The following is a 14,585-nucleotide window of genomic DNA, read 5'->3' on the forward strand; positions in this document are numbered from 1 at the left end:
TCATCAGATATGGGTATAGATCCTGTCTATCTGTAATCTACTTTGGTTAGCCTATAAAGTGCAGCTCTACCCTGCCTTCTACTTGACTTCATGTTAAAATGGCTAACTGCATCTCTGCTTGTGGTAACCAGAATAAGAGTAAAATCCTAATAAATAAAAGGCAGATAGGTGGAGTTAAATATTTTGCCCAGGTTTTTGTTAGCTTCCACATAAAGTTAGAAAGTTAACTTGAGGTAGCAGTGAGTTAACATGCCTTAAAGTAACAATGGCCCAGACTGAGCTGCCTTATAGCATCTTTAATCATCCTCTTATCCAGTATCATAAGATTGCATCTGAACTGAAGTCCTCTTATATTGTAGCATTCCATGTTGTCGCTATGATTAATACAGTAAAACCTTGTTAAGTTGAAGCACAGGGGACCAACAAATACTGACCTTGAAATAAATGGGTTTGAATTATCCAAATTGCTACACTGTATTTATTCTATGAAACTACTTTATGGTAGTTGTATAATTTTTTTTCACAGTTTCTTAAAGAGTTTATTGTGGTCCGCTTAACCATCTTACATTGATCATGGACAAATTCATTGATTGTTTGTTTCCGTGTCTTTCTCTGTGGGGTGTCCTAGCTTGCTCTTTTACCACTACTTTCTGCAAAAATTAACATCATCACCTTAGAACTGTGAGTTAACATTCACTGATGTTGAGCCACCCTTCACAAAGTAGTCTCTGATAATATAGGGTGGAACTTTATCCCATGCAATGATGACATTTCTCATAGCATCAAGACGATTCCATTTTTACTGATCTTTTGCATTCCTGGAAACCTCCCACAGTAGATAATGTACCAGTTTTTTCCAGTGTGCCATCTTAATGGGGTGTATTATTCCCTGATCTTGGCCACATGTAGCTCATAGTGCAGGGGTGGGCAAAGTATGGCCCACAGGCCAGATCCGGCCCATGAGGCCATTCTATCCAGCCTGCAGGGCCCCTAAAAATGTAAAAAATTAATATTGAGCGGCCCTTGGTTCCTGTCAGAAATGACGGGAACCAAGGGCAGTAGGACCCAGGGGAAGCCTAGTGGGCTCCCACAACAGCAGGGCCCACCCAGCTCCACCCCCCACCCCAGCCTGGGCTTCTGGCCTGTGAGCATGTGGCTGCCCCCATGCTGGAACCTCAGGTAAGGGTGGTGGGGAGAAGGGCAGGGGGGGACCTTGGGCAGGGAAGGAGTGAGGTGGGGGGAAAAGCTGAGTGCGGGGTCGGGGAAAGTGGCCCCTTCCCCACCCTGTGGCTGGCACCCCACGCTGCTGTAGCTGTTATTACTGCTTAATAGTAAAGTAACTATTAATTTAGGTAGTAATATGTTGTATGTCTGTAGCTCAGCTGTGTGACTTATTGTACTTGTAACCTGGTCGACACTGAAATTTGTCTCTTGACGTGCTAATGCCAAATACAGTAAAAGTTGCGCTATCCTGTACCTTACAAGCTGGCATGCTCTATTAACCGGCATGCCAGCTTGTAAGGGAAAAGCAAAACCAGAAGTGCCCACTGTAGCACTTCCAGTTTTGCCAAGCCCCCACGGCCTGGAGCCCTCCTTCCTGTCCCTTGGGGCTGGCAGGAGGGGCGGCAATGCCCTGGACACAGCGGGAGAGGTGGTGGCCTGAACAGGCAAAGATGCCTATTCATGCCACTCAGTTAATCCGTCATAATTTGTTATCTGGCACCCCTCATTCCCCTTGGGTGCCGGATAACGAAGCTTTTTCTGTATTGTCTATATGCAATAATTTTTAGAACTGTTTTAGGCCCCCTCACCCCTACCAGCTCCTCTTCTGAAGTATGTGCTTACAGTTGCTTTTAAAAACATGGCATTCGTATTTGTAGTTGGAAATACTCTCATTTAATTATTGAGTATTATAGAGCCTGAAGATACACTGGAAATCAGTGGGCACTTCCACACTACCAAATCTGTGTCTACTTTTTCTGATGTACACGTACAATTGGTTTGAGAAGCCTCTAGTCATGTTTTCATGTAATTAAACTATTAAGGCTTACATGCATCCATAGCCCCTCCAGATTTGTTTGTTCCTCCAAATCAGGTCCATATTTACTCATCTGTATTCATATAGGTAAATGCTAATATCATTTGTCGTCTGCTTTGAAAAAGGAGGTGTAGTAATTACATATTATAAGTTTGTTTTGGGTTGGGCAAACTGATAAAAGAAAATTCTGTGTTATCAGGCAGACTTTTGTGTCAGACATATCACAGTTAATAACGTGAAATACAAAATGGCAAAATTTTAATGATTATTTGGAACGCTTTTACAGACAGGCAAGAGAGACGTCAGAAAACAAAACTGAAGTTCACTTAATTTTGGCTGCAGTTCAAAATGTCAGCGGTAACGGTGTAATCAGGTGCTTTACAACAATGGAGCATATTGGTGTTCCTTAAAGGATCCCAAAAAATTTTCTGTTCTTAAAATAAAAAAATAAAGAATTTTGTACAACAATTAGTAATAAACAGGAGGAATAATTGTATCATTTAACTGAAAAAACAGGTTCGCTTATCATTTAACTTACTGTTTGCTGCTTCTTTTGTAACTCGGCATGTATAGAACTAAGTCCTACAGATTTTCATATGGAATAAAATTTTGTTTACCAGGCAAGTTGGACAAACGCAAGCAAAAAACAACGTGAAAAATTACTTGAGTTAATCCGTCGCCTTGCAGAAGATGACAAGGATGGTGTGATGGCACACAAAGTATTGAATCTTCTGTGGAATTTGGCACATAGTGATGATGTACCTGTTGATATCATGGACCAGGCTCTTAGTGCCCATATTAAAATCTTAGATTACAGCTGTTCACAGGTGAGTAATTCAGTATGGTTTTATTGTAAAGTTAGCTGTTGATACTTTCATTAAAATTAGGAGGATGTGGCAGATTAATAGCAAAAGAGTCGTCATGCATAATTCAGTGTCCTTGAACAGCATCAAGGGATTCTTTAAGTGCATGATGGGATATATTTTGAATGTGACACATTCTAGGGTTTATGTTAGAGGGTACTACTTGTAATGTAACTAAGTACAGAGCTGGAAGTTCATGTGGTTCTGATTCCTTACCAGTGCCACCTCACCCCTGTTGTACCCCTGCCAATTATCAGTACCTGGTAATGGTCACTGTTGGATAATTTGCATTTGCCTTTGGAGTGGTAAATTAACCAGTTTACTGTATATGTAAAAATGGGCCCTTGTATCAGGGAAGTCTGCTGTGTGCTAAATTGTGAATACTTTGTTTTTGAAGGATCGGGATACCCAAAAGATACAGTGGATAGATCGTTTTATAGAAGAGCTTCGCACAAATGATAAATGGGTCATTCCTGCGCTGAAACAAATAAGAGAAATTTGTAGTTTGTTTGGTGAAGCACCACAAAATTTGAGGTAAGAATTATAATATGAATGGAACTTTAATTTTTAACAGACTTGGATAAATGTATAGACCTTTAGTTTTTATCAAAAAAGCATAACTAATTAAACCTGAAGTATTAACTTCCTCTTTTGTTTTTTACATTTGTGACCATATATATGTGTACATCTGAATCATTCTTAGATTTAAGTATTTGGGCTCAGTGGAATCATTGATCATTTCACGACTTCAGGTGTAGATAGTATGGAAAGACTGTCTTGTAATTCTGTGCCCTCTGTGTCAGTTGAACAGTGGTTTTATTAAGTTATAGGAAATGTTGGTCTATTTCCTGCCTCTACCATAGACTTGCCTGTTTCATGGTAGTATTACCTCACAGATTTGAGACATCCTGTTGGTAGTGACTAAAAATACTTAAATATTGTAGGTGCTTGTTAAAGATCATTGGCCTTTCGTTAAGTTGCTTAAGTAATCTCCTTTTGCTTTCCTTAGGACTTTCCACCTGCAAAAATATCCTCCAGTTATAATAAATTGGTTGTTATCTTTCTTTTTTTAATTAAATTAATTGGAAGTTCAAATCTATTATCATTTACTTGATGAGACTTGTTGAAACTTAACAAGTTCATTTTCATTATTTTATTTTTTAATGTTTCCATTTTAGAAATATCTCAGCCCTTCTGCCCCAAAACATGAACATTTCAGCATTTATGTTGAGCTGCCTGCAAACTACAGAATCTTTTTGCCTTGTAGACACCAGTGTCACACTTCTTGCTCTACTAATTTTATCAAAACTGTTTTTGTCAGCAGGCAGTATTCAAATCAATTTCAGTAGCCTAGCAGCTTACAAGAAAGGATAAGTCTGGAAAAACTTGAGTGATGAGCATATATAGCATTTGCTTTAGAGTATAGTATTATTGTTTTGAGGAGGTTCTCATTCATGTGTTTGTCCATACACACATTTCACTGTTTCACTGTGGCTGTGCATGTGCTTCAAGGACTTTCAACTCGGGAGACCTTTTCCCTGGTAGCTTCCGTACAGTATGTGTGTATCCTGCCTCTCCTTATGCTCCACAACAGCTCCTCAGTTAGTTTCAACAGTCTTGCCTCAAGACGATATTTCTGAAGTCCAATTTAGCCTGCATTTCGTCTACAGCCTTAGGAAGAAAAGCTGCCTTTCAGCGTTCCCCCCCCTGCCCTCCTCCCCATTCTTCTGTAACCCTTTTGGGAAAACATTACCTATTTCTTATTTTTCACCTTTACTTCATCTGTATCACTTTCTGTAGCAAGACATCAGCTGATGTTCTATAGCCTGTATCCTGTGGCTTTCCACCCAAGTAAAATTCGTTTGATCAGGCAGTGTCGTCTTAGACTGTTGTCATGTTTCTCCCAGATCTCTAGGAGTCCAGTTATGTCCTTTTTGCGGCTAAGCCATGGAAGAGCATGCCTCTTATAAGGATAGTCTCCTAGAATTACAGAAAACATGACTGGAAGGAACCTTCAGAGGTTATCTGGTTCATCCCTCTGTCCCAACACAGGATCAACTTACGATACCATAACTCAGTCTTCACAGATATTGGTTTACATTTTTTTTAAAGATCTAATGATGGTGATTCTATAGCCTTCCTACATAATCTATTAAAATGCTAAACTATGCTTAGATTTTTCCTGATGTGTAACCTAAACATCCCTTGCTGCAATTTAAGCCTGTTGTTTCTTGTCCTATCTCTAATGGACACAAGAAATAGTTTAGAACCTTCCTTCCTGCATTATTTTTGTATGTTTGAAGATTGTTACATCTCCCCTTTGTAGTCTCTTCTGTTACTTAACAGGTTTGGAACCCTGGGCTATTGTAAGGCCCTTTTAAGGGTGCTACCCCACTGCTGCCAAGTGGAACTGCCCTGCTATGCCTCTTTCTAGGAGATGCTGTGAGGAGCAGGAACTGGAAGCTGCTGTAGCAGGATGGGTTGCCCCCTTAGCTTTTCTGTTGTTGGCCTGCCTGAGAGTCCAGATTAGTAATATCGTCAACACAGAGGGGATACATTAAGTACTGCCCCTGCAGGTTCCGTTGGCATCTCATGCATTGGGGCAAAGTTGGGGAGGGTATGTTTCCCTTGAGTGGGGAAAGATGGGCTTTCTCTGCTAGCAATCTTCAAAGGATGCTGGTAAATTTAAACAAGTGTTATAGAGGCATTCCTTGGGTCTAAAAGACTGAGAACCACTGATCTAGACCATGTTTCGTAGCTTGTTTAAGATGACATGCAAGAAAGTGTCAGAAGCTTTTATGAAGTGCTGATAGATCACGTCTGTTGTTTCTCCCCTATCTGCGTGGCCTGTAACCCTTTCACAGTAATTAAGTTGAGCTTTTTGCTTCTTTTTTTACTGAAGTTATCGGTTATTTACCAATCTTATCTTATAGGTATGTATGAATTGATTATTATTTTGCTCTCTTTCCAGGAATTTAATTTAGGATGATTATTCTGTAAGTGTGGATTTACCTTTTCCACCTCTTCAAAGATAAGTGCATTATCTTTGCCCTTTTCCAGTCTTCTGGAGTCTCACCTGTCTTCCATGAGTTGTTGGAGATATTTGCTAAAGGCTCTTCAGCCAGTTCTTGAAGTACTATGAGGTAGTGGACCTCAGCCTCCAGCCCATGGGCCAGATCTGACTTGTGGGTCTCCCCATGGATCCAAAAATTTAGGAGTAGGGGAAGCAGTGGCAGTGTTAGCTGGAGCTTCCCTACTGCCAAATTTTGGATGTGGGAAACACAGGAGGTTGGATGACATGGCTTTGTGTGCTAGATTGTGCTGCTGTGCAGGGTTACTCCACAACCAGATCCCATGCACAGGGTTGAGCTGGTGCATAGCTGGATCTGGTGTGTAATTGGGCCATGCATAGTGCTGGGGCAGTGCATGGGGCTGAACAATTGGCTTATGGGGGTGGGGCTAGCTCATGATTTAGCTGAGTTGATGTGTTGTTTGACTTAATTATCTGTGGGAAGAACTTAATCTGTAAATAATTGATCTCCTGGGCTAGAAAGGAATGCAAAGCCTATCTTCAGGTTTACCTCCTTTAATAAGTACTATAGGGTTGGCCTCTGATTCCAGAGCACTGGACTCCACAGTGTCTATGGAAGCTTCTGGGGAGGGGGGGACAGTATTCTGTTGAAGAGACCTTCTTTCCGTGGTTGAAGTCCCACAAATGGTTCCAGAGGAAGGTCACTGATCTGAGGTTCCTTGAAGACGCCTTCTCCATCTCCCCTGTTTCCTCTAATGCTGCAAGTTCGTTGCTGTGTGTGGATTATAATGAACCTTGGCAGCATCCTGAGAACTGACGCTGGGTTCTGGTGGCGTTCAGGAAGCCCACAGAAAAACACTAAGACATTCATCAGAATTGTCATCTCTACTTTCTTGTAGGAGATCCATAACTTTGGCACAGATTCCTGCTTTGGCACTGAGAACTTTAAGTTCTTGTCACCTTATCTCATCTGCTGAAACCATTTCCAGTGGGATTGTTTCTATATACGGCTCTAATCAATCTTATAGTTAAGCCATAACTGGAGTCCCTGCTGCTCTCCTATTTCCACCAGACCTAGCCATAGAACTATTAGGCCTGCCAGCTGCATTCCCGCTAAAGGATCTGTCTCTTGCTGTTGTATAATTGGCACAGCTGGTAGAAGTCTCATCAGACTTCTCCTTGGGCTCTGACCATGGTCCTAGTTCATCTACCCATTTGTCCTGTATCACTTTCATGGGACCTTTTTAGAAGAAAAGCATTGGCCACTGCAGTCCTCCTGACTTCCATCCAAGTTGTCTTAGGGATCCTTCTGCAGTTTTCCAGGGTGGCCATTCAGGCCATGGGCTGGAGCACTTTTAAGGACGGGTCATATAGTGCAGAAGCCTCTCCCTGCCTCGTTGAGTGTCCTGGAACAGGAAAAGTAGTTGCTTGACCCTTATCCTCTCCTTTTTATCCTATTTAAGATATTTCAGCATCTTGGGTGGATGACTTCAGAGCTTTCTAGCCCTGATTCTGCCACTTCTCAGGTTAAAGGAGCTCTTCCTACACCTCTAGTTCTGTGAGAACTGTGCAAGGTAAGGTGGGACTGCGTGTGACTGACACTGCTGATTCATCCTGGCCAAGGGAATACTGGTTCCAAGACCATCTTTGGGTGTCAGAGTTGTAGAATTCTCCTGCTGCTCCCAGGCCTGCTTGCCCAGAACACAGGAAGAACGCTCCACCCAGATCTATCCTCTCCAAGTCGCAGAATGGATTCTGGACAGTTCATGACAGTGGAGCAGGCTTGTGCTCATACCTTGCTTGAGACCTTCTCATCCTTACTTGAAAAGGTTTGACTATATACAGACATAGCTGGGTAAGTGGACTGGATATTTTTCAGTTTGGTGTCATGTAAGACCTTTGATCTTACCAGGTTTCCATACCAGCTATCCTGGGCTACATTCTGGAGCTGAAGTATAGTGACCTTTTCCTAAGGTTTGTTAAGATTCATCAGACTGTTAGCGTAGCCTACTTCTTTCCAATGAAAGTCGTAGTGTCCTAAAGTTAAAAGGCTTAATTTTCTAGTGGAACCTAGAGCCAATATTCATATCCCTGATGGAGACGGCATTTGAAGCTCTGACCACCAGTTTGCTGCTCCTTATGTATGCAGACATCTTTCTAGGGCAGCCATCACCTTCAAGACAAGGATGAATGACATCCAGGTATTAATGATGGATCCCCTCTGCATTGTTGTGCATGTGTGCAAGAGAGAGAGAGATTGAGAGAGTGTGCGTGTGTGTGGTGCATGCGAGTGCACGTACATACTAATACATAGTGATAAATTATGTATGGTTTTTGATATGAGGAGAGCCTTATTTTCCAACCATCTTTAAGAAATTCCCAATGGCTGTTCATTTCCTTAGCTGAAGGATCCAGAAGTACTGCAATCGTGGGCCTGCCCACACTCGCACATTCCCTTCTGCCAAGTACTTTGTTTTTATGGAAGCCTTTAAAACAGACAGTATATATCGGTGAACAAGTTGTAGAGGCCTAGAACTTTGCAACTCGCTTCCCAGAGATCTGATTGCTGTTTTAGAGTCACCCAAAGTGCAATATATATAAGCAGACAAGCACTCAAAAGAGAAAACTAGAATTCTTTTGAAATGTGTTGTCCATATGCATCATGTTTTCCTGTGCTGCTTCCTTTCTTCTTCTGACTCCCTCACATTCTGTGTTCCTGCAGTTGAGAGGAAATTGAGGAGTGGGAAGCACAGAGCATACAGAACATAAGGAAAGGAGGATTGTATGCATACTGTAAATGCAAAAATATCTTTTGAGTTTCAGCTGCATGTATACCCAAAGTGGAATGTACATATTGATAACACCTCTTAAAGAACTTTAGTTACCAACAAATATATTTTTCTCTTTTCTGCCTTGGGAATCTTGATGGATCTTTCTGGACTGAAAAAAGCTTTAAAATGTATTTTTGACAGCTTGAAATTATTGATTTAAATTGTATGCAGTCTTGGTTGTTCTAAGAGCATCACAAAGATGTCAGGTCATCCAAATTTCTGTTCATGTCTGAAAGAGCTTAACAACATTTTACGTGCTTTCATGTCTGGTGAGGAAAGGTGGCCAATATGCCAAGTCTGTTGGTATACTGCAGGGGTGGGCAGTTATTTCGGGCAGAGGGCTGCTTACTGAGTTTTGGCAAGCCACCAAGGGCCATATGACTGGCAACCAGGGGCAGATAAATATTAATTTTCTAATTTTTTTAAGGCCCTATAGGCTGGGTAGAATGGCCTGGTGGGCTGCATTTGGCCCGCAGGCCACATTTTGCCCACCCTGGAATACTGTTATAGTTGGACACTGTCAGATACTCAGACCATTACAGCTCCTTAGTTTTCAAGGAAATCTTTTTTGCAGTATAAGGTTATTTAAATTCCGGGTATACAGTTTGAAGAAGTATAAGGCATTCATAGCAAGCTTTGTGGCGCTTCATACATGTAGCTCAAAAGAGAAGGGATTTCTTCTGTATAGGGGAAATCTCCTTTTTTTTAACTCAAAAATGATTTATAAAACTTCTGCCTGTGAAGGAATAATTGTCAAAGAGCTTTTTTTAAATATATATAACAAGGCTGCTTGGATTACTTGAGATTCAGAATATCTTCTTTAATTAGGAATTAACTGGCTTTTTTTTTCTTCCTCTAGTAAGGGTTCTGAGTTCTGATAACTCTAACAATTAAACCATTGGAGTTTGTAATGCATATGTTTAGTGTTTACTGTTTTCAGTGTACCTTGTCACATATTTGTCACTTGAATCTCTAGCATTTTTTCTTAGAATCAAAGAAAAGTAGGCCTGGAAGGGACCTCCAGAGGTCATCTCATTCATCCCCCCCACCAGAGGCGAGATCATCACTATCCAAACTGTCCTGTACAAATCAGTTGTGCAGCCTATTAATAAAAATACCTAGTCAACCATGACACAACCACAAGACAACACTGTAAGATGCCACAAGTAAAACGGGGACAGCGGCAGCCTGTGTCCTGCTTCTACAGAGATTAAATGTTTGAGAGGTCCAAGGAAGAGGGCCGTGCCTCTGCAACAGAGGAAGGCAAAAACTTGCACTGTCTGTATCATTCTGACTATGGGGTAAAATTCCTTCCTGACCTCAAATATGGTAATCAGTCTGACCCTGAGCACAGGGGCAAGATCCTCTAGCCAGGAACCTCCAGAGTTAAGTTCCAGCAGGACCATTGTAACACTACAGCCAACATCCATAGCCTTGGCTGTAGCCAGCACCCAGTGATTCTGAGAAAAGCCCCATGCCGCAACCAGCAAAGCCCAGAATCATGGGAAATACCTATAGTAGAACATGGGCATAGCTACTCCTAGATCGTCCTTGACCAGTGCTTATCCAGTTCTTCTTAAACACCTCCAGTGATGGAGATTCCATAATTTCGTAGGTGGTTTATTTCACTGCCTAACTGTTCTAACGATGAAGATATATTTTTCCTAATTTCCAGTCTAAGCTTACTTTGCTGCAACATCAGGCCATTCGTCTTCATCCTTCTCTCTGCAATAAGAGAGAAGGTGTTCTCTCATTTTTATGGCAGCCCTTCATATATTAAAAGATTGCTATTATGTCCTCTTTCAAGCACTTTTTCTGCAAGCTGAACATTCCTGTTTGGCTTGCCTTCCAGGCCCTTTACCATTTTTGTCGCCCATTTTTTTGGACCCTCTCTAACTTCTCCATAACCTTTTAAAAACTTTGAAAGTTTGTATTGAAAAAAAAAATCAGAGAGATTTGACACAGTTCTTTTAAAGAGTACTGCATGAAGCTTGCTTGCATATTGATGTACGCAGTCTGTATGCTAATATATCCTGCTTCCCACTGGGTGCCTGAACCATTGATAATTAAAGAACTATTTAGAAACGGATAAGGGCATAAGTTCACAGTTGGATGTGTAAGGATAAATTCCATTCTCTCATTTGCACAGGAAATGTTTTCAGGGAGATGGTGTAGGTGTTATAAAAGACCAAAGTCTTGTGTTTACTATAACTACTTGGCAAGGCAATAGATGCATCTTTAGGGAAACTGCTTTTTGTTAGAATAGTAAAATCAAGGAGGCAAAATTTTGTTTTGTTTTGTTTTTAACAGGTGAAAGGTTTCACACCAACAAAGGGTCCTAGTCAATCAAACATTAGCCACTTATGTCAGCAGTAAATTTGGCTCCTTGTCTGGTGGTCTGAAAAGTAACATTTGCCCTTTTCTTTAGTTTGTGCTTTTAAAGCACCATAACATAGTTTGGAGACTTTTTCTGTTTTGAAGGTCAGAAGTTGTACTGGTCAAGGTATACTTATCAGTAAATGCAACTTAAATCTTAATGTTTTTAAAGATAAATTCATACGTTTCTCCTTTAATTGGTGTTAATTTTCTTGTCTCTGCCATTCTGCCAGTTGGGTACAGTGTAATCAATAATTCAGTCTACTGTCTTTAATACATCCAGCCAAGTATTCTGACATCTTGGAAATCAAATTTGTTTCTCTATATTTAGCATACTTGTCTTCTGACAGTAACATTTTGTGTTGTCAAATATTGCTGTTGACTTCTGTCTTTCATAGCTCTTCTACACATGGCTTACTACTGGAGGAATATGTTAGAGCAGCAGTTAAGCTGGCAACTAGCTGAACTATAACCATCTCAGGGGAAGAGCAAAACTTGAATAGTTACATTGTGGAGTTCAGTATTTTCATAAAATGTATTTTGGCAAATAGACATAGCTCTCATAGCCGTATCAGTGGTAAAAATTCTTCCCTTAGTCTGTCACTCTTATGGAGGACAAAAAGGGAAGAACCTTTTCCTAATGGATTTCCATGAATAGAAAATGGGGTGATTATTTTTTCAAGAATTTAACAAAGTAGAAAGCACTGTACAGCTAATCCATCTCTTTTCAATTTGTTCTGATCAGGTCATAAGACTATCACAGCTCAATGCAAGTATGATTAAGGTAGCACCTGGCAAATTATTTGAAGACAACTTTGTTTGGAGTTGGAGATAGAAGATTAAATCTAGGGGGTTCAGTGTAGGACATTCAGAAGAAAGAAGAAATAGAAATAAATATAATATTTCTAGGTTAAATTCAAAATATTAAGTGGGGAAAAATGACCATAGCGTGCTCTAGCCTTTTTGGAAAGGGGCAGTGAAAAGCACCAGTAAAACTGCTACTTACTTTTAGCTTTGTAAATGATTTGTGAAAAGTGCTTTGTCATGAAAAAATACTAGCTTCTTGGGATACAGATTATTATCTCTATTGATCTGGAGACAAACAAAATGTATGGATCAAAATTTTCAGCTCTTAATACAATGTACTGGTAGCGTTGTGTAGCTGACAATTATTTTTTCAAGCTTAAGCATTTTAGGACAATGGGAAATAAATAATATTTTGGGCCTTATCAAAAACTCTTTTAAGTTGCTCAGAATGTATTGCAAGTAATTAGTTTCTTGATGGTTCTGATTTTTTTGAAGCTAAATATAAACACCTACCTCTTGAAGCACAAACTGTTAGATATACAACCTGTAATATTCTGGCTAGCATTGTATGAGCCGCCTGCCAGCTTGATTCAGCAGGATGTTTATATGTGGTTCTGGTTACGTGGACACCAACTTTTCAAGTCTCCAGTGTTATAATTTAAATGTTATCCTTTCCAGACAAGTGTATTGGTTTGAAGTCGCTTACATAAAGTGTCAGTTAAACAGAGATGTTCCAAGGGAATTGCATTTAATTTCTCTAGTCCTCTATATTTTATATTGATGGCTACTTCACAACAAGGAGGATGGATAGAGTTGGAAAAGAATAGAATAGGAAAATGTCTTAAACTGAGAGCAGAGAAGATGGTCCTTATGTGGCTGGATTCCTATATATTTTCATCCCTCCATACTCATCTGTTCTGGTCTTGGCTTAACCTGTTGCCCCCCTTCATCTTTTCATTATATCACTGTATGAGTCTCCTACAAGTTTCTCTGTGGTTTCATTAATACCTCTGTTGAATAGCCCTTCTTGAGCTGGTGTACAAGACCACTAGCTGTTCCTCAGTCAAATTTTCCATGAATCTTTCTTTACAAAGTATTGGTAGGATTATAGGGTAGTTCAGAAGATTTTTATTTTCTCTCTCTCATTTAAAAACAAAAAAACCTTGATATTATTAGGGTTTGACCATTCATCATTAACCACCTCAGTTACTTGTGTATAACCTTACCCTCATCTCTAGTTCTGCTTTTTAAATTTTAGAGTATATGCTATTCAGGATAGTGTTCTCTTTTGCTTTGTCAGATTACATAAATTAAAACAAAAAAGTGAAAATGCGTGTGGTAACTGAGGCTTAAAAAAAAAAGCAGCATATATCATCTGCTGCTTCACTGATACTTGTTTTAATATTCTGCTTCCTTTGGAATAAGAGTTCACTCTCCTGCTTGCAGGACAGCCCCTCTTCAGCTTCATGGAAAGAAGGGACCTTCATTTTTTTTCTACTCCTGCATTCTGCTGGTTGTGCAGTCTTTTACCAGCTCATAGAACTATTTATCTCCATGTTAAATTTGTATTTTTTTTACTCAGTCCTGATGTAACTATTCAGTCTTTCTTACTTAACTGTTTTTAATGATGACTTTTGTGTACCTTCTTTGAGAGAGGGAGAACAATAAAGCAGAGGCTTTATTTTGTTTGTTAAATCATTCATAGAAATTGAAAATTCACAGGATAGAACATTTTAATCATGTTTTCTGAACACTTAATTAGATGCAAAATATTTCTGCATTCTTACAACGTATATATTTTAAATGCAGCCAAACTCAGCGAAGTCCACATGTGTTTTACCGCCATGATTTAATCAATCAACTTCAGCACAATCATGCCCTAGTTACTCTGGTCGCAGAAAATCTTTCTGCGTATATGGAAAGCATGAGACAGTATGCTAAAGGTAAGTTCTATGCATTTGTCACAAGTTAAGCAGTTGATAATTTGGATTAAAAATGGAATTGTTTGCTTTGAATCCTCTAAGGGTAAAATGTAGAACGCTTGTTGAACCTTAAAGCTTGTTATATTGGTAGCCTACTCAGGGTAGCTTCGGTGAAAACAAGTTTAAATTTGAAATGGACCACATTACTTAATTGGAAATATGAAAGTTAATGTGTGTTCTTCAGTTAAAGCTTGGAAGGAGGCAGTCCCATTGCTTTCATGTTATCTCCAGTTTGAAGATAAACTTCTTATTTCCTACTTTATTTATGAATGCTATTTTTTGTTAAAAATATTAGATACCTTCTCATTTATAGTTTTGAACAAATGTCACAATTTGTTATAGACTGAGTTAATTTTAACCCCTGTATTCAGGTTACTTAGCACTTTTTATAAGATTCTTGCAGTATTTTTGAGGTCTGCTACCATTAATGTATGGGACAAGTATTTGAAATTGGCAGGGTATGTTTTGTATTTTGTTTTGTTTTAACCTCTCTTCTTCCATTGAAAAAGAAATACTTAGGGGATTGCATAACAAGACTGTTAAAAGCATACTTATTCAAACTTCACAGGCAACCTTAATTCTGTCATTGAGTATACACTTTACCACCAAAAGAGATTTTTTTTTTTTTTTTTTTTTTTTTTTAAAGGTCTCCCTTCT

At 39.5% G+C, this 14,585-nt stretch overlaps 1 protein-coding gene across 1 annotated transcript in view; it reads left to right on the top strand.

Moving 5' to 3' along the window:
• The window catches only part of USP9X (ubiquitin specific peptidase 9, X-linked), a 131,392-nt gene that overhangs the window by 26,250 nt on the left and 90,557 nt on the right, over positions 1-14,585 (top strand). Inside the window, exons 11-13 of the mRNA XM_019524162.1 lie at positions 2,659-2,865; positions 3,299-3,435; positions 13,756-13,889. Coding sequence (XP_019379707.1) covers positions 2,659-2,865; positions 3,299-3,435; positions 13,756-13,889 — 478 coding nt within the window. The remainder of the gene's footprint in view (positions 1-2,658; positions 2,866-3,298; positions 3,436-13,755; positions 13,890-14,585) is intronic.

This window comes from Gavialis gangeticus, unplaced genomic scaffold, assembly GCF_001723915.1.
Source record: "Gavialis gangeticus isolate Ggan-Ray unplaced genomic scaffold, GavGan_comp1, whole genome shotgun sequence".
In the NCBI taxonomy this organism is placed as follows: Eukaryota; Metazoa; Chordata; order Crocodylia; family Gavialidae; genus Gavialis; species Gavialis gangeticus.